Below are 24,405 nucleotides of genomic sequence, written 5' to 3' on the forward strand. Positions count from 1 at the left end.
ATAGATAATAGATAGATAGATGATAGAGTATATAGTGTACTTATTGAAGTAAATATTGATAAAATAATGCCTGCTGTACCATTCTCCAACTCCTACCACAACTTCTGTTACCAAAATAATTAAGGGAAAATATAACTACAATGAATGGATTTCTCCTCAAGGGGTTCTCTGACAAGCATGAGCTGCAGGTCTTGTATGCTTTGTTCTTTTTGGTGACATACCTATTCGGCTCAGCAGAGAACTTTATCAATATCACCATCACAACACTGGACCCACAGCTCCAGTCTGCAATGTATTACTTTCTGAAGCATCTTTCCATTCTGGACCTCTCATCCCTCTCTGTCACAGTTCCCCAGTATGTTGACAGTTCAATGGCAGGAAGTGGCTACATTTCATATGGACAATGGATGCTGCAGATTTTTTTCCTCACAGGTTTTACTTGGGGTTAGGTGGCCATTCTCACAGTGATGTCATATGATCGTTATGTGACTGTTTGCCTTCCACTCCACTATGGGGTCATTATGTGTTCCATAAAGTGTAGATGGGCTGTGACAGGAGTATGGCTAAACACTGGCATTCCAGGAACTCTGTAGATAGCAACCATATTCTCTATCAGATTCTGTAGGGCCAAAATAATTCACCAATTATTCTGTGATGTCCCCCAGTTGCTCAAGATTTCCTGCTCTAATGATCAACTTGTAGCAATGGGAGTGGTCAATTTCCTGTCTGTAATGGCCTTTGTCTGCTTTATTGGGATAGTCATCTCCTATGTTCACATATTCTCCACAGTTCTCAGGAACCCCACAGTTCTCAGCCCTCTGCCAAAAGCAGGTCTAAGGTCTTCTGTACTTGCATGCCCATCTTTTTGTTATCTTATTATTTCTTCCTACAGGCTCCTGTGCATATCTAAACCCAACCTAAGACTCTCCTACTGCTTTAGAGTCCTTATTCTCTATCTTTTACACAGTACTACCTCAACCTCTTAACCCTGTTAATGACAGTCTGAGAAATGAGACACTAAATAAGTAAGTTACTATTGAGTACAAAATTCACTGTTAGAATCATTTTGCCCTGTTGCTACTGACTTGTTGGATTATACACAAGAATTGGATTCCTTTAAACTTTAATGTTAATGAAGGACAATATTTGGTTTTTTTTTTTTTTGTAGACAAACTACATTATATAACAATCATCCGTAAGGAAGTACAATGTCTTATTTCTTTGCATTTTAAGATAAAACTGTTATTCCTTCAAATTAATAAAAATATTAAAAGCTTTGTAATAGATATTCACTACTTAATAATATATATACACAAAAAACACACAGAAACACATACTGACAATCACAGTATATTTCATAATACTGTTGCAGAGAAAATATTACATAATAAAAAGAATGAAAGTAGTACTATTAGCTCCACTTTCACTCACTGACTCATAGTTTTTTTTTTTTTTTTGTTTGGAGGGCAGGAAAGGGAATAACATATGAAAGTAAACAAAGAAAATGTCCAAGAAAAAGAAAAAAAAGGGTATTTGGGTAGCTCAAATTTGTCTGTATGCTCTGTTTTGTTATTCTTTCTTAGTTTCTTGGTTTGGACACAAATTTTGATCAATAGGGAATGGAGAATTGATATGAACAGAACTGGGCTTATATGTTTTTTGATGAATTAAAGAAACCGACTTGTATCTTTCCCCAGACATGTTCAAAATGAAAGGCTGCAAAATTAAGTAAAGTAAGAAAAGATGCAAGAAAGAAATGGGCTCTTCACTAGAGATTTATAATTTTTTTATACCACATATTATTAATTGGCCCTGAATCTTAACAGATAAGTTATTATAAGGATAATTATCCACATTATTTTAGCTTAACTAAACAGTTTCTATCTATTAATCTTACAGAAAGTTTATTTTATAATATATGATTGATCTGACATTTTTATTATGCATTTAAATTAGCTAGAAGGCTTTTAGTTATCATTTTTGATCTCTAGATTTTAAGCTTATGCTAGAATATTTCATTTTAGTGTCTACATTATTAGTTATTCAATTATTTCATTTTTTTCAGATGAGATTGGTTACATAGATTAGTCTAGCCTTAAATGCACAATGTAGGCTATGCCCAATTCCTCCCAAAGAGCCTCTAGAATGTTGAGAATACAAGCAAGCATCAACATGCCCCACTAACCTAGGATATTTTAAATGACTAATTTTCAGACCACAGACTAGAACTTCCCAGGGGGTAATGTTCTGAATTTATTTTAACTGTGTTAGAGTCAACACACTTAAACTAATAAAAAATAACTTAATACCAGCCTAAAATGTGATTGATTTTAGAAGATATGAGATTTTCCTATGATTAGAAAGTAAAATTTTGGGGGTAGTTCCACATGCCTATGTGTGTAGTCCTGTGAATATAATTTTTTTCTTTTTTTTTTTATTCAATATATTTTTATAGTTTTAGCTATCCTGGGTTTTTTGTTATTCCAGATGAATTTGATAATTGCTCTTTCTAACTCTGTGAAGAATTGAGTTGGGATTTTGATGGGTATTGCATTGAATCTGTATATTGCTTTTGGCAAAATGGCCATTTTAACTATATTGATTCTACCAATCCATGAGCCCATTTTTTGAGGTCTTCTTCCATTTCCTTCTTCAGAGTCTTGAAGTTCTTGTCATACAGATCTTTCACATGTTTGGTAAGTCACCCCAAGATACTTTATACTGTTTGTGGCTATTGTGAAGGGGGTCATTTCCCTAATTTCTTTCTCAGCCTGCTTATCCTTTGAGTATAGGAAGGCCACTGATTTGCTTGAGTTTATTTTATAACCTGCCACTTTGTTGAAGTTGTTTATCAGCTGTAGGAGTTCTCTAGTGGAATTTTTTGGGTCACTTAGGTAGACTATCATGTCATCTGCAAATAATGATAGTTTGACTTCTTCCTTTTCAATTTGTATCCCTTTGACCTCCTTATGTTGTCGAATTGCCCGAGCTAGTACCTCAAGTACAATATTGAAAAGATAAGGAGAAAGGGGGCAGCCCTGTCTAGTCCCTGATTTTAGTGGGATTGCTTCAAGTTTCTCTCCATTTAGTTTGATGCTGGCTACCGGTTTGCTGTATATTGCTTTTACTATGTTTATGTATGGGCCTTGAATTCCTGTTCTTTCCACGACTTTAAGCATGAAGGGATGCTGAATTTTGTCAAATGCTTTTTCAGCACCCAATGAAATGACCATGTGATTTTTATCTTTGAGTTTGTTTATGTAGTGGATTGCATTGATGGATTTCCGTATATTGAACCAACCCTGCATTCCCAGGATAAAGCCTACTTGATCATGGTGGATGATCGTTTTGATGTGTTCTTGGATTCGGTTGGCAAGAATTTTATTGAGTATTTATGCACCGATGTTCATAAGGGAAATTGGTCTGAAGTTCTCTTTCTTTGTTGGATCTCTGTGTGGTTTTGGTATCAGCAGAATTGTGGCTTCGTAGAAGGAATTGGGTAGTTTTCCTTCTGTTTCTATTTTGTGGAATAGTTTGAAGAGTATTGGTGTTAACTCTTCTTTGAAGGTCTGATAGAATTCTGCACTGAAACCATCTGATCCTGTGCTTTTTTTGGTTGGAAGACTTTCTATGACTCCTTCTATTTCTTTAGGCATTATGGGACTATTTAGATGATCTATTTGGTTCTGATTTAATTTTGGTATTTCGTATCTATCAAGGATATTGTCCATTTCCTCCAGATTCTCCAGTTGTGTTGAGTATAGGCTCTTGTAGTAGGATCTGATGATTTTTTAGGTTTTCCCTGTTTCCGTTGTTATATCTCCCTTTTCATTTCTAAGTTTGTTAATTTGGATACTTTCTCTGTGCCCTTTGGTCAGTCTGGCTAAGGGTTTATCTATATTGTAGATTTTCTCAAAGAACCTGCTCCTGGTTTTCCAGGGCTTTCAGGTGTGTCATTAAGCTGGTAATGTATGCTCTCTCCATTTTCTTTTTGGAGGCACTCAGGGCTATGAGTTTTCCTCTTAGCACTGCTTTCATTGTGTCCCATAGGTTTGGGTATATTGTGTCTTCATTTTCATTGTGCTATAAAAAGTCTTAAATTTCTTTCTTTATTTCTTTCTTGACCAAGGTATCATTGAGTAGAATATTGTTCAGTTTCCACGAGTATGAGGGTTTTCTGTTGTTTTTGTTGCTATTGAAGACCACCTTTACTTCATAGTGATCTGATAGGAGGCATGGGATTAGTTCGATCTTCTTATATTTGTTGAGGTCTGTCTTGTGACCAATTATATGGTCGATTTTGGAGAAGGTACCATGAGGTGCTGAGAAAAAGGCATATTCTTTTGCTTTAGTATAGAATGTTCTATATATATCTGTTAAATCTAATTGGTCCAAAGCTTCAATTAGTTTCATTGTATCCCTGTTTAGTTTCTGTTTTCCTGATCGGTCCATTGAGGAAAGTGCAGTGTTGAAGTCCCCCACAAATATTGTGTTAGGTGCAATGTGTGCTTTGAGCTTTAATAAAGTTTCTTTTATGAAAGAGGCTGCCCTTGCATTTGGAGCATAGATGTTCAGGATTGAGAGTTCTTCTTGTTGTATTTTTCCTTTGACCAGCAAGAAGTGTCCCTCAGAGTCTCTTTTGATGACTTTGGGTTGAAAGTCAATTTTATCTGATATTAAAATGACTACTCCAGCTTGTTTCCTGAGACCATTTGCTTGTAAAATTGTCTTCCAACCTTTTACTCTAAGGTAGTGTTTGTCTTTGACCTTTAGGTGTGTTTCCTGTAAGCAGAAAAATGTTGGGTCCTGTTTACGTATCCAGTCAGTTAGTCTATGTCTTTTTATTGGGGCATTGAGTCCATTGATGTTAAGAGATATTAAGGAATAGTGATTGTTACTTCCTGTCATTTTTGACGTTATTTTTTAAATTTGATTGGTTAACTTCTTTTGGGTTTGATGAAAGGTTACTATCTTGCATTTTCCAGGGTGAAGTTTCCCTCCTTGTATTGGTGTTTTCCTCCTATTATCCTTTGTAGGGCTGGGTTTGTGCATAGATATTGAGTAAACTTGGTTTTGTCATGGAATATCTTAGTTTCTCCATCTACGGTGATTGAGAGTTTTGCTGGATATAGTAGTTTTGGTTGGCATTTGTGTTCTCTTAGAGTCTACATGGGATCAGCCCAGGATCTTCTAGCCTTCATAGTCTCAGGTGAAAAGTCTGCTGTGATTCTGATAGGTCTTCCTTTATATGTTACTTGGCCTTTTTCTCTTACTGCCTTTAATATTCTTTCTTTTTTTAGTTCATTTGGTGTTTTGATTATTATGTGACGGGAAGTATTTCTGTTCTGGCCCAGTCTGTTTGGAGTTCTGTAGGCTTCTTGTATATTCATGGGCATCTCTCTCTTTAGGTTAGGGAAGTTTTCTTCCATAATTTTATTGAAGATATTTGCTGGCCCTTTAAGTTGTAAATCTTCACTCTCATCTATGCCTATAATCCTTAGGTTTGGTCTTCTCATTGTGTCCTGGATTTCCTGGATATTTTGGGTTACAAGCTTTTTGCATTTTGCCTTTTCTTTAACTGTTGAGTCCATGGTTTCTATGGTATCTTCAGCATCTGAGATTCTTTCTTCTATCTCTTGTATTCTATTGTTGATATTTGCATCTATGTCCCCTGATTTCTTCCCAAGGCTTTCTATCTCCAAAGTTGTCTCCCTTTGAGTTTTCTTAGTTTCTACTTCTGTTTTTAGATCCTGGATGGTTTTGCTTAGCTCCTTCACTTGCTTGTTTGTGCTTTCCTGTAATTCTTTAAGAGATTTTTGTGTTTCCTCTTTCATGAACTCAGCCTTTTGACCAGAGTTCTCCTGTATTTCTTTCAGTGTTTTTTGTGTTTCCTCATTATTGGGTTTTGTATTCTCCTGGATTTCTTTCAATGATTTTTGTGTTTCCCTTGCAAGGGCTTCTAACTTTTGATCCATTTTCTCCTGATTTTCTTTAAGTATGTCCTTCATGTGTTCCTGTACCAGCATCATGACCAGTGATTTTAAATCCAAATCTTGTTTTACTGGTGTGATGGGGTATCCAGGACATGCTGGTAAAGGAGAATTGGGTTCAGATGTTGCCATGTTGTCTTGATTTCTGTTAGTGAAGTTCCTGCATTTGCCTTTTGCCATCTAGTTCTCACTGGTGTTAGTTGGTCTTGTCAATGTTGGACTTACCAGTGCAAGTTGCCCCTGCCCAGGTGGCCTCTGGTGCACAGCTTACCTCCTGCACTGCCTGGAGACAGGGTGCTGTTGCCCAGGCTGTTCAGATCCTGAACCAGACACCTGAAGGCTCCAGCTGGGGCCTGCTGGATTCACCGGAGCACACCGACTCCTCCCCGCTGGCCATCCGGAAGCCCCTCTTGCCTCTTGTAGGACCTGGAGATGTGGTGTTGCTGCCCAGGCTGATCTGGATCCGGAAGCGGAGAGGTCTGAGGGCTACCGCCAGAGGCCTCTGGACTGGACCCTAAGCTCTGTGTCACAGGAGCAAGCTGTGCTGTGAGCTCCCAGACTGCCTCTGGGTGCACACCAGGTCTCCTGCACTTCCTGGAGAGAGTGCTGTGGCCCAGGCTGTTCAGATCCCGAAGCAGGCACCTGAAGGCTCCTGCTGGGGCCAGCTGGATTCACTGGAGCACACCAACTTCTCCCCGCTGGCCGCCCGGAAGCCCCTCTTGCCTCTTGCAGGCAACCGACTCATAATTTTTAAATCAGCCATTTATTTTTAAATTTTTATTTTAAATTCATTTTTAACTATCAAGGTACATATTGATATAAATGTATATGATTTAACTAGGTAAACATGCATGATCTCACAGTTATACTTTTCCTAAAGTACAGGTTTCTATTCATATTAACATTTATCTGTATATAATCACTGTATTTTGCCTATATAAATATCTTCAGTATTATTACAAGTAATAATAAAAATTCAATTTTTGTCTTTATAACTTTAAAGAATAAGTCTATTGAAACAACGTGTGCCAGGAACCTCACAGCCTGTAGTGTGTTGAAAGGAGGTACAGAGGCAGACTCAAGTGTAGCTTTAAAGACCGATGGTCTCCAGATGTTCTAGCACACTAACTATACTAAATGTTTGTTGATAGCTTAAAAAAAAAAAACCCTAAAAACTTTCTAGCTCTCTCTGAGGGTTAAATGCTACTGGTTTAGGTGATTAACACCTGTTGCCTAACAATGGGGGATTAAGTAATGAATTAATTGTTAGAGCCTTTTCCCCTGTATCCAAATGCCTCTTGCTTGTCAGGCTAGGGGGGAAGTTTAGAGCAGTAAACTACTACTGAACCAGGAGAAAAGAACCATTCTTGCAGAATAAAAGAAATTTTTTTACACAAGCAAATATGGATTAAATGCACACATATTCATATACAGATTCATGCATACAAATTTCTTAAATCTGCGTTCTGGGTCCAGCTTACATGCATTCTCATAATTACATACTTACACACACACTTACATATGTATTTGGAGCAAAAGACCAAGCATCGATGCAGAAAGAACTCACCCATTCTGGAGAAAAATAATCTCCAATTCTTAATTGACTGGAGAAAGCAAAAGCTTCTACTCTTTTAATGCTAAGTGAATTAAACCCAAATGAGTAAGAAGAAAACTTTCTTCTCTTTAATATGAGTAAAGCTGCATTGCTATTAAGAAAGGACCTGTTCTGTCCCATGGTAAGAAGAAGCCTGCCTGTTCCTTCTGCTCTCTCTGCACCTGCTTTTTTCCTCTTTGCCTTTGCATTCTGTATGTTGCCTTCTTGGTTTTTAAAGCTGCCTTATAATTTCTAAGTTTATGGTTTTTGTGTTGCTCATTTCTTGCTTTGAGGATAACTTGTTCTCTTCCTAACTTTTTCCTACTTGAAGCTTTACTTTTGTGTGAAGTCAGAGAACACGAACATGCACAAGCACTGCCTTGTATCAACACGTGGGCATGGCCTTAACATGACAGTCGGAGCTCAAGAGAATTGGTGTGTACAGTACTTTTTCTGGATATTGAGTAATGATTTGGTCCTTTTTGTGTGATTACATAAATGTCACAAGCCTTAAGTTGTACACTTTTGCGAGAGATGAAATTTTATACAATCTCACTTCATCCTGGCCAGAATATTAATCATTAAACTGAATTTCAGTAATATGTAAAGGACCTTTACTTCAGTCATCTGGAGTCTTATTACACCCATTGTAACATTCCTGCTATACTTGTTTCAAGTACTCTTTATTTTATTTTTTTAAATAAAAATCATTTTATTTCTATGACAACTTAAGAAAATGATTATTACATAAAAGCTAACTGGTAAATGTAATTATTACATTAAAGTCCAGTATTAGAAAATATAGAGGGTCTATACACAATTGAAGAAATATATAGAAAACAGTGTTAAAATATGAGAATTTTATGGAAAATAATAAGGATAAATTGGTAAACATAGAAACTATATCTATACTAATTGACCAAGTACATAGAAAAATTTTCTGATAAAGTTGAAGATTTTTAATGAAGATAATTTTAATAAAAAGAAGAAATATATATAGAAAAGTTTGGAAATCTAAGATTTCATGGAAAATAATACAGATAAAATGGTAGACAGAAAACATTTCTAAACTAATTGAAGAGGTAAGTAGAAATATTTTCGGATAAATTTGAAGATTTACACGGAAAATATTTCTGATAAAATTGAATAAATACATAGAAAAAAGTGTTGAAATTGAAATATTCAATGGAAATTACTACAGATAAAAAGGTAGACATGGAAAACATTTCTAAACTAAATGACAAACCATGTTGAAAATTTTTCTGATCAAATTGAAGAAATTCATGAAAAATATCTGAGACAATTAAAGAAATAAAGGAAAAGAGTGTTATAATTGAAGAATTTGTTGGAAAATAATAATATTAAAAAATAGATAGTTTATCAGCACATAAAAAATTTCCTCATACATTTGAAGATTTTGATTAATATATTTATGAAAAAATTGAAGAAATATATATAAAATGTGTTAAAAATGAAGATTCTCATGAAAAACATTAGAGATTAAATGGTAGACAGAAAAAAATTTCTAAACTAATTAAAGAGTTAAGTAGAAACATTTTTTGATAAAATTGAAGTTTTTCATGGAAAATATTACAGATAAAATTGAAGAAATAGCTATTAAAAATGTGTGCAAATTGAACATTTTTATGGAAAAAATTAATGGTAAAATGGTGGACATAGAAAAATATCTAAACTTATTAAAGAGGTAGGTAGAAACATTTTCTGATAAAATTGTATATATACATGAAAAATATTTCTGAAAATATCGAAAAAATATATAGAAACATTGAAGATTTTCATGGAAAATTATAGATAAAATGGTAAGAAATGAGAACATTTCTAAACTAATTGAAGAGGAAAGTAGAAGCATTTTGTGAAAAAACTGAAAAGTTAATGTAAAATATTTCTGAAAATATTGAAGAAATATAAAGAAGTGCTAAAATTGAAGGTTTTCATATATTATAGCTAAAAACATGGTAATAGAGGACATTTCTCAGCAAATCGAAGATAGATGTATAAATATTTGGTGAAAAAAAACTAAAGAATTGCATGGAAAATATTTCTTTTTTATTAGATATATTCTAATAATATTTCAAATTATTGATATTTCAAATTATTTCCGCTTTCCTGGTCCCCCCCCAACTTGCCCCTGGAATTCCCATAAGCCATCCCCCCTCCTGTTCCCCAATCAACCCCTTCCTTATTCCCTGTGCTGGTTCCCCTACACTGCTCCATGGAGTCTTTCCAGGACCAGGGACTTCTTTGATGTTCAACAAGGCCATCCTCTGCAGCCTATGCATCTGGAGCCATGGGTAACACCATGTGTACTATCTGGTTGATGTCTTTGTCCCTGGGAGCTCTGGGAGTACTGGGTGGCTCATATCATTGTTCCTCCTATGGCACTGCAAAACCCTTAAGCTCCTTGGATCCTTTCTCTAGCTCCTCCATTGGAGACCCTGTGCTCAGTTTAAAGGCTGGCTGAGAGTGTCCCCTTCTATATTTGTCATATGCTAGCAGAGCCTCCCAGGTGACAGCTATATCTGCTTCCAGTCAGCATCTACTTGTGGGCATAATAGTGTCTGGGTTTTATAATTGTATATGGGATGGATCCCTAGGTGGGGTAATCTCTGGATGGTCTTTCCCTCAGTCTTTGCTCCAAATTTTGTCTCTGTATCTCCTTCTGTGGGTATTTTGTTCCCCCTTCTAAGAAGGACCAGAGTATCCATACTTTGCTCTTCCTTCTTCTTGGGCATCATTTGATATGTGAATTTTGTCTTGGGTATTTCAAGCTTCTGGGCTTGAAAGTGAGTGCATACCATGTCTGTTCTTTTGTGATTGGGTTACCTCACTTAGGATGATCTTTTCCAGTTCCACCCATTTGCCTAAGAATTTCATGAATTCATTGTTTTTAATAGCTGAGTAGTATTCCATCATGTAAATATACCACATTTTCTGTATCCATCCCTCCATTGAGGGACATTTGGTTTCTATCCAGCTTCTGGCTATTATAAATAGGGCTTCTATGAACATAATGGAGCATGTGTCCTTATTACATGCTGGGGAATCCTCTGGGTATATGCCCAGGAGTGGTATAACAGGGTCCTCCAGTAGTATCATGCCCAGTTTTCTGAGGAACTGCCAGACTGATTTCCAGAGTGACTGTACAAGCCTGAAATCCCACCAGCAGTTGAGGAGTGTTCTTCTTTCTCCACATCTTTGCCAGCACCTGCTCTCTCCTGAGTTTTTGATCTTAGCCATTCTTACTGGTGTGGGGTGAAATCTCAGTGTTATTTTGATTCACATTTCCCTGACAACTAGGGATGTTGAACATTTCTTTAGGTGCTTCTCAGCCATTCGATATTCCTCAGGTTAAATTTCTTTGTTTAGCTCTGTACCCCATTTTTAATAGGGTTATTTAGCTCTCTGGAATCAAACTTCTTGAGTTCCTTTTTTTTAAATATAATCTTCATTACATTTCAAATGCTAAAACCTTTCCCTGCTACCCCCTCCCTGAAAATCCCCTACCCTTCCCCCAACCCCCCTGCCTCCAAGAATATGCCCCTCCACCCGACCCTTTCCCACTTCTCCCCCCTCCCCCGCTCGATTTCCCTTTGTTGGGGCATCTATTGAGCCTTCACCTGAACAAGGACCACTCCTCCAACTGATGCCTGACAAGGCATTCCTCTGCCACATTTTTGGCTGGTGAAAATTCTTTGTTTAGCTCTGTACCCCATTTTTAATAGGGTTATTTGGCTCTCTGGAATCTAACTTCTTGAGTTCTTTGTATATATTGCATATTAGACCTCTGTCGGTTGTAGGGTTGGTAAAGATCTTTTCCCAATTTTTTGGTTGCTGTTTTGTACTCTTGACAGTGTACTTTGCCTTGCAGAAACTTTGTAATTTTATGAGGTCCCATGTGTCAATTCTTGATCTTAGAGCATAAACTATTGGTGTTCTGTTCAGGAAATTTTCCCCTGTGCCCATGTGTTCAACACTCTTCCCCTGTTACTTTTCTATTAGTTTCACTGTGTCTGGTTTTATATGGAGGTCCTTGAGCAACTTGGACTTGAGCTTAGTACAAGGAGATAAGAATGGATCAATTTGCATTCTTCTGCATGCTGACCTGCAATTGAATCAGCACCATTTGTTGAAAAGGTTGTATTTTTTTCTACTGGATGGTTTTAGCTCCTTTGTCAAAGATGAAGTGACAATAGGTGTGTGGGTTCATTTCTGGGTCTTCAATTCTATTCCATTGATCTACCTGCTTGTCACTGTACCAATACCATGCAATTTTTAACACTATTGCTCTATAGTATTATTTGAGTCCCCAGATAGTGATTCCCCAGAAGTTTTTACTGTTGAAAATAGTTTTAGTTATCCTGGGTTTTTTGTTATTCCAGATGAATTTGAGATTTGCGTTTTCTAACTCTATGAAGAATTGAGTTGGATTTTGATGAGGATTGCATTGAATCGGATTGCTTTTCCCAATATGTCCATTTTTACTATATTAATCCTGCCAATCCATGAGCATGGGAGATCTTTCCATCTTCTGAGGTCTTCTTCAGTTTCTTTCTTCATAGTATTGAAGTTCTTGTCAGATAGATCTTTCACTTGTTTGGTTAGAGTCACACTAAGATACTTTATATTGTTTGTGACTATTGTGAAGGGTGCCATTTCCCTAATTTCTTTTTTCAGTCTGTTTATCTTTTGAGTATAGGAAGGCTACTGATTTGTTTGAGTTAATTTTATATCCGGCCACTTTGCTGAAGTTGTTTATCAGTTGTAGGAGTCCTCTGGTGGTGTTCTTTGGGTCACTTAAGTATACTATCATATCATCTGCAAATCGTGATCATTTGACTTCTTCCTTTCCAATTTGTATCCTTTGACCTCCCTTTGTTGTCTAATTGCTCTAGCTAAAACTTCAAGTACTATATTGAATAAATATGCAGAGAAAGAGTGGGCAGCCTTGTCTAGTCCCTGATTTTTGTGGGATTGCTTCATGTTTCTCTCCATTTAGTTTGATGTTGGTTACTGAATTTTGTCAAATGCCTTTTCAGCATCTAATGAAATGACCTTGTGGGTTTTTTTGAGTTTATTTATATAGTGGATTACATTGATGGATTTCCATATATTGAATCATCCCTGCATCCCTGGGATGAAGCTTACTTGATCATGGTAGATGATCATTTTGATATTTTCTTGGATTCAGTTGGCAAGAATTTTATTGAGTATTTTTGCATCGATATTCATAAGGGAAATTGGTCTGAAGTTCTCTTTCTTTGTTTGATCTTCATGTGGTTTTGGTATCAGCATAACTGACTTTATAGAACAAGTTGAGTAGTGATCCTTCTGTTTCTATTTTGTGGAATAGTTTGAAGAGTATTGGTGTTAGGTCTTCTTTGAAGGTCTGACAGAATTCTGCACTAAAACCATCTGGTCCTGTGCTTTTCAGTTTATGAGACTTTCAATGACTGCTGCTATTTCTTTAGGGGTTATGGGACTCTTTAGATGGTCTATCTGATCCTGATTTAACTTTGGTATTTGATATCTGTCTAGGAAATTCTCCCTTTCCTGCAGATTTTCCAGTTTTGTTGAGTATAGGCTGCTGTAGCAGGATCCCATGATTTTTTAATTTTCTCAGTTTCTGTTGTCATATCTCATTTTTCCTGATTAACAAAATCCTGATTTGTTAATTTGGATACTTTCTCAATGCCCTCTGGTTAGTCTGGCTAAGGGTTTATCTATTTTGTTGATTTTCTCAAAGAACCAGCTCTTGGTTTTGTGGACAGTTTTTTTTTTTTATTCCATATATTCGTATTTCCATGTTAAATGATTTTCCTTCTCCTGGATCCCCGAAAGCCCCATAAGCCCTTTTCCCTCCCCCTATTCCCCAATCAACCCCTTCCTGCTTCCCTGTCCTGGTATTGCCCTACACTGCTGCATTGAGCCTTTTCAGGACCTGGGACCTCTCCTTCCTTCTTCTTGGGCATCATTTGATATGTATATATTTTTTTTAAGTATTCTGAACTTCTGGATTAATATCCGCTTATCAGTAAGTGCATTCCATGTGTGTTCTTTTGTGATTGGGTCATCTCACTCAGTATGACATTCTCCACTTGCCTAAGAATTTCATGAATTCATTTTTTTTAATAGCTGTGTAGTATTCCATAGTGTAAATATACCACATTTTCTGTATCCATTACTCCATTGAGGGACATCTGGGTCTTTTCCATCTTCTTGCTATTATAAATAGAGCTGCTTTGAACATAGTAGAGCATGTATCCCTTATTACATGCTGGAGAATCCTCTGGGTATATGCCCAGGAATGGTATATCTGGGTCCTCTGGTAGTATCATGCCCAGTTTTCTTTTCTTTTTTTCTTTTTTTTATTCGATATATTTTTATTTACATCAAATGATTTCCCCTTTTCTGGCCTCCCACTCCCTGAAAGTCCCATAAGCCACCTTCCCTCCACCTGTTCTCCCACCCACCCCTTCCCACTTCCCTGTTCTGGTTTTGCCCTATACTCATGCCCAGTTTTCTGAGGAACTGCCAGACTGATTTCCAGAGTGTTGTTGTTTCTCCCTTTTTTGTTTCTGATTTTGTTAATTTAGATACTGTCTCTTCATCCTCTGGTTAGTCTGGCTAAAGGTTTATCTATCTTGTTGATTTTCTCAAAGAACCAGCTCCTAGTTTTGTTAATTCTTTGTATAGTTCTTTTTGTTTCTACTTGATTGAGTTCAGCCCTGAGTTTGATGATTTCCTGCCTTCTACTCCTCTTGAATGTATTAATTTCTGTTCTAAAGCTTTCAGGTATGCTGTTAAGATGCTAGTGTATGCTCTTTTCAGCTTTTTTTTTGGGGGGGGGGAGGCATTCAGAGTTATGAGTTTTCCTCTTAGCACTGCTTTCATTGTGTTCCATGAATTTGGATATGTTGTGACTTCATTTTAATTAAATTCTAAAAAGGTTTTGATTTCTTTCCTTATTTATTCCTTGACCAAGGTATCATTGAATAGAGCATTGTTCAGCTGCCAATGTGTATGTGGGCTTTCTGTTGTTTTTGTTGCTATTTAAGGCCACCCTTACTCCATAGTGATCAGATAGGAGGCATTGAATTAGTGGATCTTCTTATATCTGTTGAGGTCTGTTTTATGACCAATTATATGGGTGATTTTGGAGAAGTTCAGGTGCTGAGAAAAAGGTATATTCTTTTGATTTAGGATGAAGTGGTCTATAGATATCTATTAAATCCATTTGGTCCAAAACTTCTGTTAGTTTCACTGTGTCTCTGTTTGTGTTTCCCTGATCTGTCCATTGAGGAGAATGGGGTGTTGAAGTCACCCACAATTATTGTGTGGGATGCAAAGTATGCTTTAAGCTTTAGTAAGGTTTCCTTTACGAATGAGGGTGCCCTTGTATTTGGAGCATACATGTTCAGAATTGAGAGTTCTTCCTGATAGGTTTTTCCTTTGATGAGTATAGATGACCTTCTGTGTCTTTTTTGATGACTTTTGATTGAAAGTCTATTTTATTGGATATTAGAATGGCTACTCCAGCTTGTTTCCTGGGAGTCTTTGCTTGGAAATCTGTTTTCCAGCCTGTTACTCTGAGGTAGTGTTTGTCTTTGAAACTGAGATGCATTTCCTGTATGCAGCAAATTGTTGGGTCTTGTTTACAAATCCAGTCTCTTAGTCTATGTCTTTTTTATTGGGGAATGAGTCCATTGATCTTAAGAAATACTAAGGAATAGTGATTGTTGCTTCCTGCTATTTTTTATTTAATTTTTACATTTGTGTGGTTATCTTCTTTTGGGTTTGTTGAAAGATTAGTATCTTGCTTTTTCTAGTGTGTAGTTTCCCTCCTTTTGTTGGTGTTTTCCATTCAGTATCCTTTGAAAGGCTGGATTTGTGGAAAGATACTGTGTAAATTTGTTTTTGTCATGAAATACCTTGGTTTCTCCATCTATGGTTATTGAGAGATTTGCTGGATATAGCAGTCTGGGTTGGCATTTGTGTTCCTTTAGTATCTGTATGACATCTGCCCAGGTTCTTATGGCTTTCATAGTCTCTGGTGAGAAGTCCAGTGTAATTCTGGACGTTTGTATGTTACTTAACCTTTTTCCCTTACTGCTTTTAATATTCTTTCTTTGTTTAGTGCATTTGGTGTTTTAATTATTATATGATGGGAGGAATTTCTTTTCTGGTCAAATCTATTTGGAGTTCTATAGGCTTCTTGTATGTTCATGGGCATCTCTTTCTCTAGGTTAGGGAAGTTTTCTTCTATAATTTTGTTGAAGATATTTACTGGCCCTTTAAGTTGGAAATCTTCACTCTCTCCTATACCTATAATCCTAAGGTTTGGTTGTCTCACTTTGTCCTTGATTTCCAGGATGTTTTTGGTCAGGAGCTTTTTGCATTTTTCATTTTCTTTGACTGTTGTATCAATGCTTTCTATGGTATCTTCTGCATCTGAGGTTCTCTCTTCTATCTCTTGTATTCTCTTTTTGATGCTTGGATCAATGACTCCTGACTTCTTTCCTAGGTTTTCTATATCCAGCGTTGTTTCCCTTTTTGATTTCATTATTGTTTCTACCTCCATCTTTAGATCCTGGATGGCTTTGTTCAATTCCTTCACCTGTTTTGTTGTGTTTTCCCTTAATTCTTCAAGGTCTTTTCCCTGTTTACTTGTGTTCTCCTGTATTTCTTTAAGGGGGTTGATTCTTGAAGCCCTCCATGAAGCCCTCCATCAACATCTTGAGCTGTTATTTTCAATCCAAATCTTGCATTCCTGGTTTGTTGGGGTATCCAAGACTTGCTATTGTGGGAGAATTGGGTTTGGATGGTGCCATATTGCCTTGATTTCTTAGCAACATTCCTACATTTGCTTTTTTGCCTTCTGGTTATCTCTAGTGTTATTTGGTCCTGCTGTCACTGGCTGATGCTTGCACCTCCTCTGTGACTGCAAGCCTATCTCAGCAACCCTGGGTGACCTGCTTTCCCCTGGAAAAGATTGCAGGTGGAGTCCTGGCAGGGTATGTCCCAAGTGATCCTCTTCTCTGGTGATCCCTGCCTCCCAGTCTGCCCCTCTACACAGTCACAGGGGCAAAGATTGCAGAGCCTCACCTTCAAACTCTGGACTCCTTTCAAGTGCCTCCCAAGTACTCCTCCACTCTGGTGATCCACCAGACTGATTTCCATAGTGTTATTATTTCTCCCTTTTCGTTTCTGATTTTGTAAGGTTGGATACTGTCTCTGTGCCCTCTGGTTAGTCTGGCTAAGGATTTATCTATCTTGTTGATTTTCTCAAAGGAAAAGCTCCTCGTTATGTAGATTCTTTGTATAGTTCTTTCTGTTTCTACTTGTTTGATTTCAGCTCTGAGTTTGATGGTTTCCTGCCTTCTAATCCTCTTGGGCTTATTAGTTTCTTTCTTTTCTAAAGCTTTAAGGTGTGCTGTTAAACTGCTAGTGCTGCCCAGCTCCTGGGTGCAGGTGGGGCCCTAGCCTACCGAGCCACAAGTCATCTTACATTTGGGTGTTCTCTGTGTCCCTGGCTGTAACAGCCTGCTCAGTCTCAGGAGTGAAGATGGTGGTCTCACTTCTAATGACTGGACTCTCTGCAGAGCAGATGTCCCCTAGCAGGATAGGTGCACAGAAGGCTGTTGCAGTGATGCCCAGCTCCTGGGTGCAGGTGGGGCCATGGCAGACCGAGTCCCGAGTGATCTTACACTAGGGTGTTCTCTGCATTCCTGGCTGTCAGTCTATGTCTTTTTATTGGGGATTTGAGTCCATTGATGTTGAGAGATATTAAGGCATAATGATTGTTGCTTCCTTTTATTTTTGATGTTATTTTTTCTGTTTGTGTGGTTACCTTCTTTTGGGTTTGTTGGGAGAAGATTTCTTTCTTGCTTTTTCTAGGGTGTAGTTTCCCTTCTTGTGTTGGCATTTTCCATCTATTACTCTTTTTAGGGCTGGATTTGTGGAAAGATATTGTGTAAATTTGTTATTATCGTGGAATATCTTGACTTCTCCATTTATTTTGATTGAGAGTTTTTCTGGGTATAGTAGTCTGGGCTGGCATTTGTGTTCTCTTAAGATATATATGAGATCTGCCCAGGATCTTCTAGCTTTCGTCTCTGGTAAGAAATCTGGTGTAATTCTGTGTAGGTCTGGCTTTATACATTACTTGAACTTTTTACCCTTACTGCTTTTAATATTCTTTCTTTGTTTAGTGCATTTGGTGTTTTGATTATTATGTTCCAGGAGGACTTTCTGTTCTGCTCCAGTCTGTTTGTAGTTCTACAGGCTTCTTGTATGGGCATCTCTTTCATTAGGTTAGGGAAATTTTCTTCTATGATTTTGTTGAAGATATTTCCTGTCCCATTAAATTGGAAATCTTCACTCTCTTCTATACCTGTAATCCTTAGGTTTGGTCTTCTCAATGTGTCCTGGATTTCATGGATGTTTTGGGTTAGGAGCTTTTTGCATTTTGCATTTTCTTTGATTGTTGAATCAATGTTTTCTATGGTACCTTCATTACCTGAGATTCTTTCTTCTATCTCTTGTATTCTGTTTCTGATGCTTGCATGTATGACTCCCGATTTCTTTTCAAGGTTTTCTATCTCCAGATTTGTCTCCTTTGTGATGTCTTAATTGTTTCTACTTCCATTTTTATATCCTGGATGGTTTTGTTCAGTTCCTTCACGTGTATGTTTGTGGTTTCCTGTATGTCTTTAGGGAATATTTGTGTTTCCTTTTTAAGGGCTTCTACTTGTTCACCCATGTTCTCCTGTATTTTTTAAAGGGATTTTTGTGTTTCCCTTTAAGGGCTTTTACTGTTGACACATGTTCTCCTGTATTTCTTTAAGTGAGTTATTTATGTCTTTCTTAAAGTCCTCTGTCAGCATTATGAAATGAGATTTTTAAATTCAACTCTTGCTTTTCTGGTTTGTTGGGAGTATCCGGGTCTTGTTGTAGTGGGAGAACTGGATTGTGATGTTGCCATGTAGCCTTGGTTTCTGTTGGTAGGGTTTTTGCACGTGCCTTTCACTATCTGGTTATCTCTGTTTTGAGTCAGTCTTGCTGTCTCTGGCTGGAGGTTGTCTCTCCTGTTGGCCTATAAGCCTGTGTCCATGCTCATGGAAGACCAACTCTCTTCTTACAGGGTCAGAACACAGAAGGTTGTGGATGCCCTTCAAGCTGACTGCTGCACAATGGAAATGAGATTGGAAAATTGGAAATGGTGGTCTGGAAGGACAGTGAAGATCACATAATTGGTTCACGTGTCCTTATAGAAATCTCAATATAAACAGCTGTAGAGATATAGCTTGGTAGCACAGCTGGACTTATTCTTTAGCAATTGAAAAAACAGTAATTGAAAAAGCAATATCATGATCTATTTTGTCCCTTAATTCCATTGTTTTCAGGAAAGTATTTGGGTATCATCCATCTACAACTAACTGATGCTTCAAATTAGGCAAAGCTCTACACAATGCAATCCATCCATTGCGTAGAAAGGTTTTGGAAAACCCTGTAATTGCATTTCTACTGATAATTTTCAAGAAATCATGAAATTTGATTTGTCGCCAAACAAAGTAATGCTTTGGGTTCTATAGAAAGGAATAATTAATTTTTAAGGAGTGAACCAATTTTTCTATAGCAGCACCTGTGCATTGGCTCAGCACTCATCTGTATCTGATGATTCCTTAACACATACTCAAAACTTCACATAGGAGAAATATTTCTGTATATAGATTTCTACCATTGTTCTTACTTATAAATTATAAATCCTTTGATATTAACTGTTAAAATAAACAATGATGAACAAATGTATAAATTCCTATGTTATTTTTCTATTGTAATTAATATATTATTTTTGGCCTGTCAGAAATGCACCATTTTGCTACACAGTAGCCCTCTACTCTGGAATTTATACTAGCTTCTGTGCTTCCTGCAATGGCTAAATCAGAAACACTCAGTATGGTGCCCAGGGTTCTGATCTCTGATCAGATCTCTGGGAGATTCACAGGTCTAATAAAGACTAAAAACATTGATATAGAACAACCAAACCTCAAGCTCACAAAATCCTTAACTAGCTGTGTGGAAATTGTAGTGACTCCATGTCACAGGTGACATGGGGTCAAAGTAAATGAAGTAACTTTGTCTAAGTTCAAATTTCCAATTCATAAGACAGTACACTTCTAAGTCATTCCCTTCTCTGCAAGAAGACAGCTTACCATAATTGTTCTGTAGGGACATATTATGATTTAAAAGTCTGCAAACATGCACAAGAAATACGAGAAATTGTTGATCAGGTTGGAGAGCCACATACACAAATCATCCTGGAGAGAGTTTCTGGAACTTGAATGAGGAAAGATAAGTATTTAATGGAAATTCTAATACAACCTTACGTTGGAAAAGCAAGGCTAACATTATAACAAGGATGCAAGGGAAACTTACTGAAAATAAACCAATTTAAAAATTCATATAAACATAATAAGAGACCATGTGAGAAGACTACTGAATGAGAAAAGTTAACATGTTATATTCACATGTTACACATCTGTAGACAGTTAAAGCACTTATTTAACAGCTCTCAGATATCAACATTACAGGCACCCCAAATAGCCATATTCAATGTGATTATTACCCTGTCCCTGTGTGGTTTTTTGGTATGTATAAGTAATTATAACTAGATGTCAATATTGTTACTTAAGCTACGAACACTTAAATTTTTTCTATTTAAATGCATAACTGCAAAAGGATGAAACTATTGGTGTGGATCAATGGGCACCTATTTTAGGAAGGACTCAAACATGGCTCTTATCTCATTACCATGAATGATCAATATTACTCAGATTTCTCAACTCACAGTTTACTGGTTGGATTTGTCAGATTAAAATATTGATATTAAATGAACAAGTTTGATATATCAGATAGAATTGTTAATTTAAATGAACCAATATAAAATTTATTATGAACAATAATTATAGGTATGTTTATCATTTTACCAACCTCAATGAAAAATACGATCAAAGCAAAGAATTTGAAAGGATGAAAACTGTGAGAAACATAAGGAGATCTTTGATATGCTCTGATTTCTATTCTGTATATGAAGTATTGAAGAAATCAAGCAGTTTGAAGATATTCTAGAATGATTCAAGTTATCATTGAGGTACACAGGACAGGAGACAAGAGGCTTTCAAATATAAAAGCTGAACAAGATGGTACAACTTCATCTAGTTTATTTAACAGTGTTTTATTTTCCCATAGGTGGTGGATCTTTCTGTGGAGCACACACTGGTTTGAATTCAGCCTCATGCTGCCACAGGTCTATAGACTTAGTTTCTGATATCATGGTTGCTTGTAAGATCACTTTAATTACAATCAAATTGCAACATCCTGTCAGGTGTTTGGATGTAGGTTCATTCTTTGAGAAAGAGGTGTGAGTATGCTGGACTGAGTTTTTCTTGTCACAAGAGATGCCATTAAATAAAAAATGTCTCAAGTTTGAAATTGGTGACCTCAAATTTTATTCTGCAATTGCTTCTGTAAGTACACAAATTTTAAATAAACTTGAAACAATGTAATGAAATTTCACTTTATTCTGTTGCCTAGAACTCACTAATGAAACAAAAAATAAAACCATGCAGAAAGTTGACAATTCGTTTTATGCTCATCATCCCCCAAACACCAACATGCCACTTGCAAGGGGAGAATGATGAGTTATTTTCAATCCCTCAAATATCAAAAGGACGAGTTCTATTGGGAATCACAAATGACATTAAATTTGCAGTCTCTTATTGAATATTGTCCATTTTCCTCGCATCTTAAACCATCTCAAGAAATCACCATCTGTCTTTGCAATTATCTCAGCTTTTGGTAAGAGCTAATAACTCTTTGGTAGCTACATCTGAAGGTTAGTGATAGCAGTTAAATTCAGATGGAAGCTGCTTGTCTCCAAAACACTCAATAAATGAAATAGGATGTCTAAACTGAGAGTGTCATGTGAGCATTCCCTTTACATAAACATTTCTCTTTTTGATTTCAATAATTCCTGAATAGTATTCAAAAGAATTTTTACACTTGATTCAACAATAATCAATATCCTCTTTCTATAATGACAGTATTGTCTTCTAAGAGAGAATAGCCTTTTCCAGTGGACAAGCAAACCATATTTTAATTCCTGGTATATTTTCTAAAAATAACTATTTCAACTATTGCTAACGTGGTACCCTGCCTGAGCTATACATAACAAATCTTATCTATATTCAAAAACTCAATCCCCAGTCCATCCAATACTGACTCACTATTGAAGATTTAAAGAAAAGCAATGGGTTTCAATTGTGGTATTGGAACAGTGCTTATACATGGGCCAAACAAAAGCACATTCCTTGAGAGGACCTGTGATGGACCACATGTACACCTGTAGCTACTGCTTTATGAGTGGATAGTGTGAAATCTGTGGAGATGAGAAAAATGTGCTCTCACTTAAATTTTCAACAAGTATAGATTGATGATAGAGATAGGTAAATAGAAAAAATATATAACTATAGATAGTAGATGATAGAAGATAGATAGATAGTATGTAGAGGCTAATTATTGAAATAAATATTGATGAACACATAAATGTTGCCTAAAAATCTTTCTGCTAAATTTAACAATGTTTTATTTTCCAGCTGCCATGACAATTTTTGTTTTCACAATGATTATGAAAAATATAACTACAGTGAGTGGATTTCTCCTCATGGGTTTCTCTGACAACTATGAGCTTCAGATCTTGCATTCTTTCTCTTCTTGGTGACATACCTATTTGGCTCAGCAGGGAACTTCATCATTATCACCATCACAATACTGGACCCACAGCTCCAGTCTCCAATGTATTACTTTCTGAAGCACATTTCCATTCTGGACCTCTCATCACTTTCCATTACAGTTCCCCAGTATGTTGACAGTTCCCTGGCAGGAAGTGGCTACATTTCATATGGACAGTGTATGATTCAGGTTTTTTTTTTTTTCTTCACAGCTTTGGCCTGGAGTGAGACAGCCATTCTCACAGTGATGTCTTATGACCGCTATGTGGCCATCTGCCTCCCACTGCACTATGAAGTCATCATGAGTCCCAGAAAGTGTACTTGGGCTGTGGCAGTTGTGTGGCTAAGTGGAAGCATGTCTGGAACGTTATACACAACAGGTATACTCTCAATCAGATTTTGTGGTGAGAAAATAATTCACCAATTCTTTTGTGATGTTCCCCAGTTGCTCAAGCTCTCCTGTTCTAATAATTACCTTGTAATAATGGGAGTGGTCAATTTCCTGTCTGCAATTGCCTTTGTCTGCTTTATTGGGATTGTCATCTCCTATGTCCACATATTCTCCACAGTTCTCTGCCCTCTGCTGAAAGCAGATCTAAGGTCTTCTCTACTTGCCTTCCCCATCTCTTTGTTATCTCATTTTGTCTTTCTTCAGGAACCTTTGCATATCTCAACCCAGCCTCAGACTCTCCCACTGCTTTAGAGTTTTTATTCTCTATCTTTTACACAGTACTGCCTCCAACTCTCAACCCTGTTATTTACAGTCTGAGAAATAAGATCCTAAAGAGTGTTGCAAGGATGTTTCTGTTTAGTACAAAATTCGCTGGTTGGAATCATTTGACCCATTGTTTATGATTGTTTAATTATATATGTGAATGATTTTATTCATTGGGTTTTGTTTAAACTCTAATGAAGTATAATGTTTTGTTTTGCTTTCCTGTACATAAACTATGTTATAAAATCATTTACTTATGGAAGTATATTGTCTTATTTCTCTTCATTTTAGTATTAAAAGTGTTGTTCCTTCAAATTAATAAAAAATTTAATAGCCTTGTAACATAGATTCACTAGCTTTTAGTACCTAACACATACACATGAAGACATACTGACAATCTCATTATATTTCTAACAGTTTTGCAGAGGCAAAATTACAAATATTTAAACACAACTGTAAGCATAATAGCCCTAGGTCCACCACCAAGTTATAAATTTAAGTCAATAATTTATTTTTAAATTTTTAGTTTAAAATTATTTTTCTCAAGCAATATACATTTGGTTTAAACGTATATGATATCAGTAGATAAATTTGCATAGTCTTACAGTTAATATTTTCCTAAACTATAGATTTCAATTTATATTAAAATTTGTCTGTATGTATTCCCTCATTTTTCTTATATAAAATATCTACAATACTTAATTATTAAGTTATTGATACATGCATTTGTAATTATCAAGCTTTCTATAATTGCAAAGAATAGGTTTATTGGATCAAAGTATACAAAAATATCCAACTCTCTTAAATGATTTAACTATATGGCTTTCTACAAATAAACCACTTATGGTCAATTAAAAATGTAGGTCTAAAGCACTTCTAATAATCTCTTGATTTTACTTGTTTATGAAGAACTATGGATACAGTCAGAAACTCAGAGGTGTATGAAATCCTGCCAGATGTCTGAAACATGGTGATAAACAGTAGTGGAATCTGATGAGATGTGTATTTCAGTAATAATACTAATCCTTTGCAAAATTTCTTCAAATGTGTGTTATCTCAACAGATCAAACACAATGATACTTGTTAGTATTCATATTATTAAAATTGTATATATTTCTTTTCTTTTTGCAAGAAGCTTCATAAAAATGATAATCCCTCATTTTAAATTAGTAAAACAATTCTTCAGTCTCTATTTCTGTTATCCAGGCCATTTTTTTCTATCTACATTTTGTGTACACTATATTTAGTCTTAGATTTTGACACCTCTAAGAACAAAAGTTGGTCAGTCTAGATTTT

The 24,405-nt window shown here is 36.3% G+C and overlaps 1 protein-coding gene across 1 annotated transcript; it reads left to right on the forward strand.

Moving 5' to 3' along the window:
* Nucleotides 1-140: 140 nt before the first annotated feature.
* On the forward strand, nucleotides 141-23,097 carry LOC127669289 (olfactory receptor 14J1-like). The gene is made up of 2 exons (XM_052163126.1): nucleotides 141-444; nucleotides 22,607-23,097. Exons 1-2 carry the CDS (start codon nucleotides 141-143, stop codon nucleotides 23,095-23,097), a joined length of 795 nt encoding a protein of 264 aa, XP_052019086.1.
* The last annotated feature ends 1,308 nt before the right edge of the window (nucleotides 23,098-24,405 follow it).

This window comes from Apodemus sylvaticus, chromosome 19 (genome assembly GCF_947179515.1).
Source record: "Apodemus sylvaticus chromosome 19, mApoSyl1.1, whole genome shotgun sequence".
NCBI lineage: Eukaryota > Metazoa > Chordata > Mammalia > Rodentia > Muridae > Apodemus > Apodemus sylvaticus.

What these genes read in the sequence shown, in the direction of transcription:
- LOC127669289 (XM_052163126.1), top strand. Translation starts at nt 141, where the DNA reads ATGAATGGATTTCTCCTCAAGGGGTTCTCTGACAAGCATGAGCTGCAG. An exon ending in CCTCACAGGTTTTACTTGGG is followed by an intron (nt 445 to 22,606) that starts GTTAGGTGGCCA and finishes TTTTCTTCACAG; the next exon opens with CTTTGGCCTGGAGTGAGACA.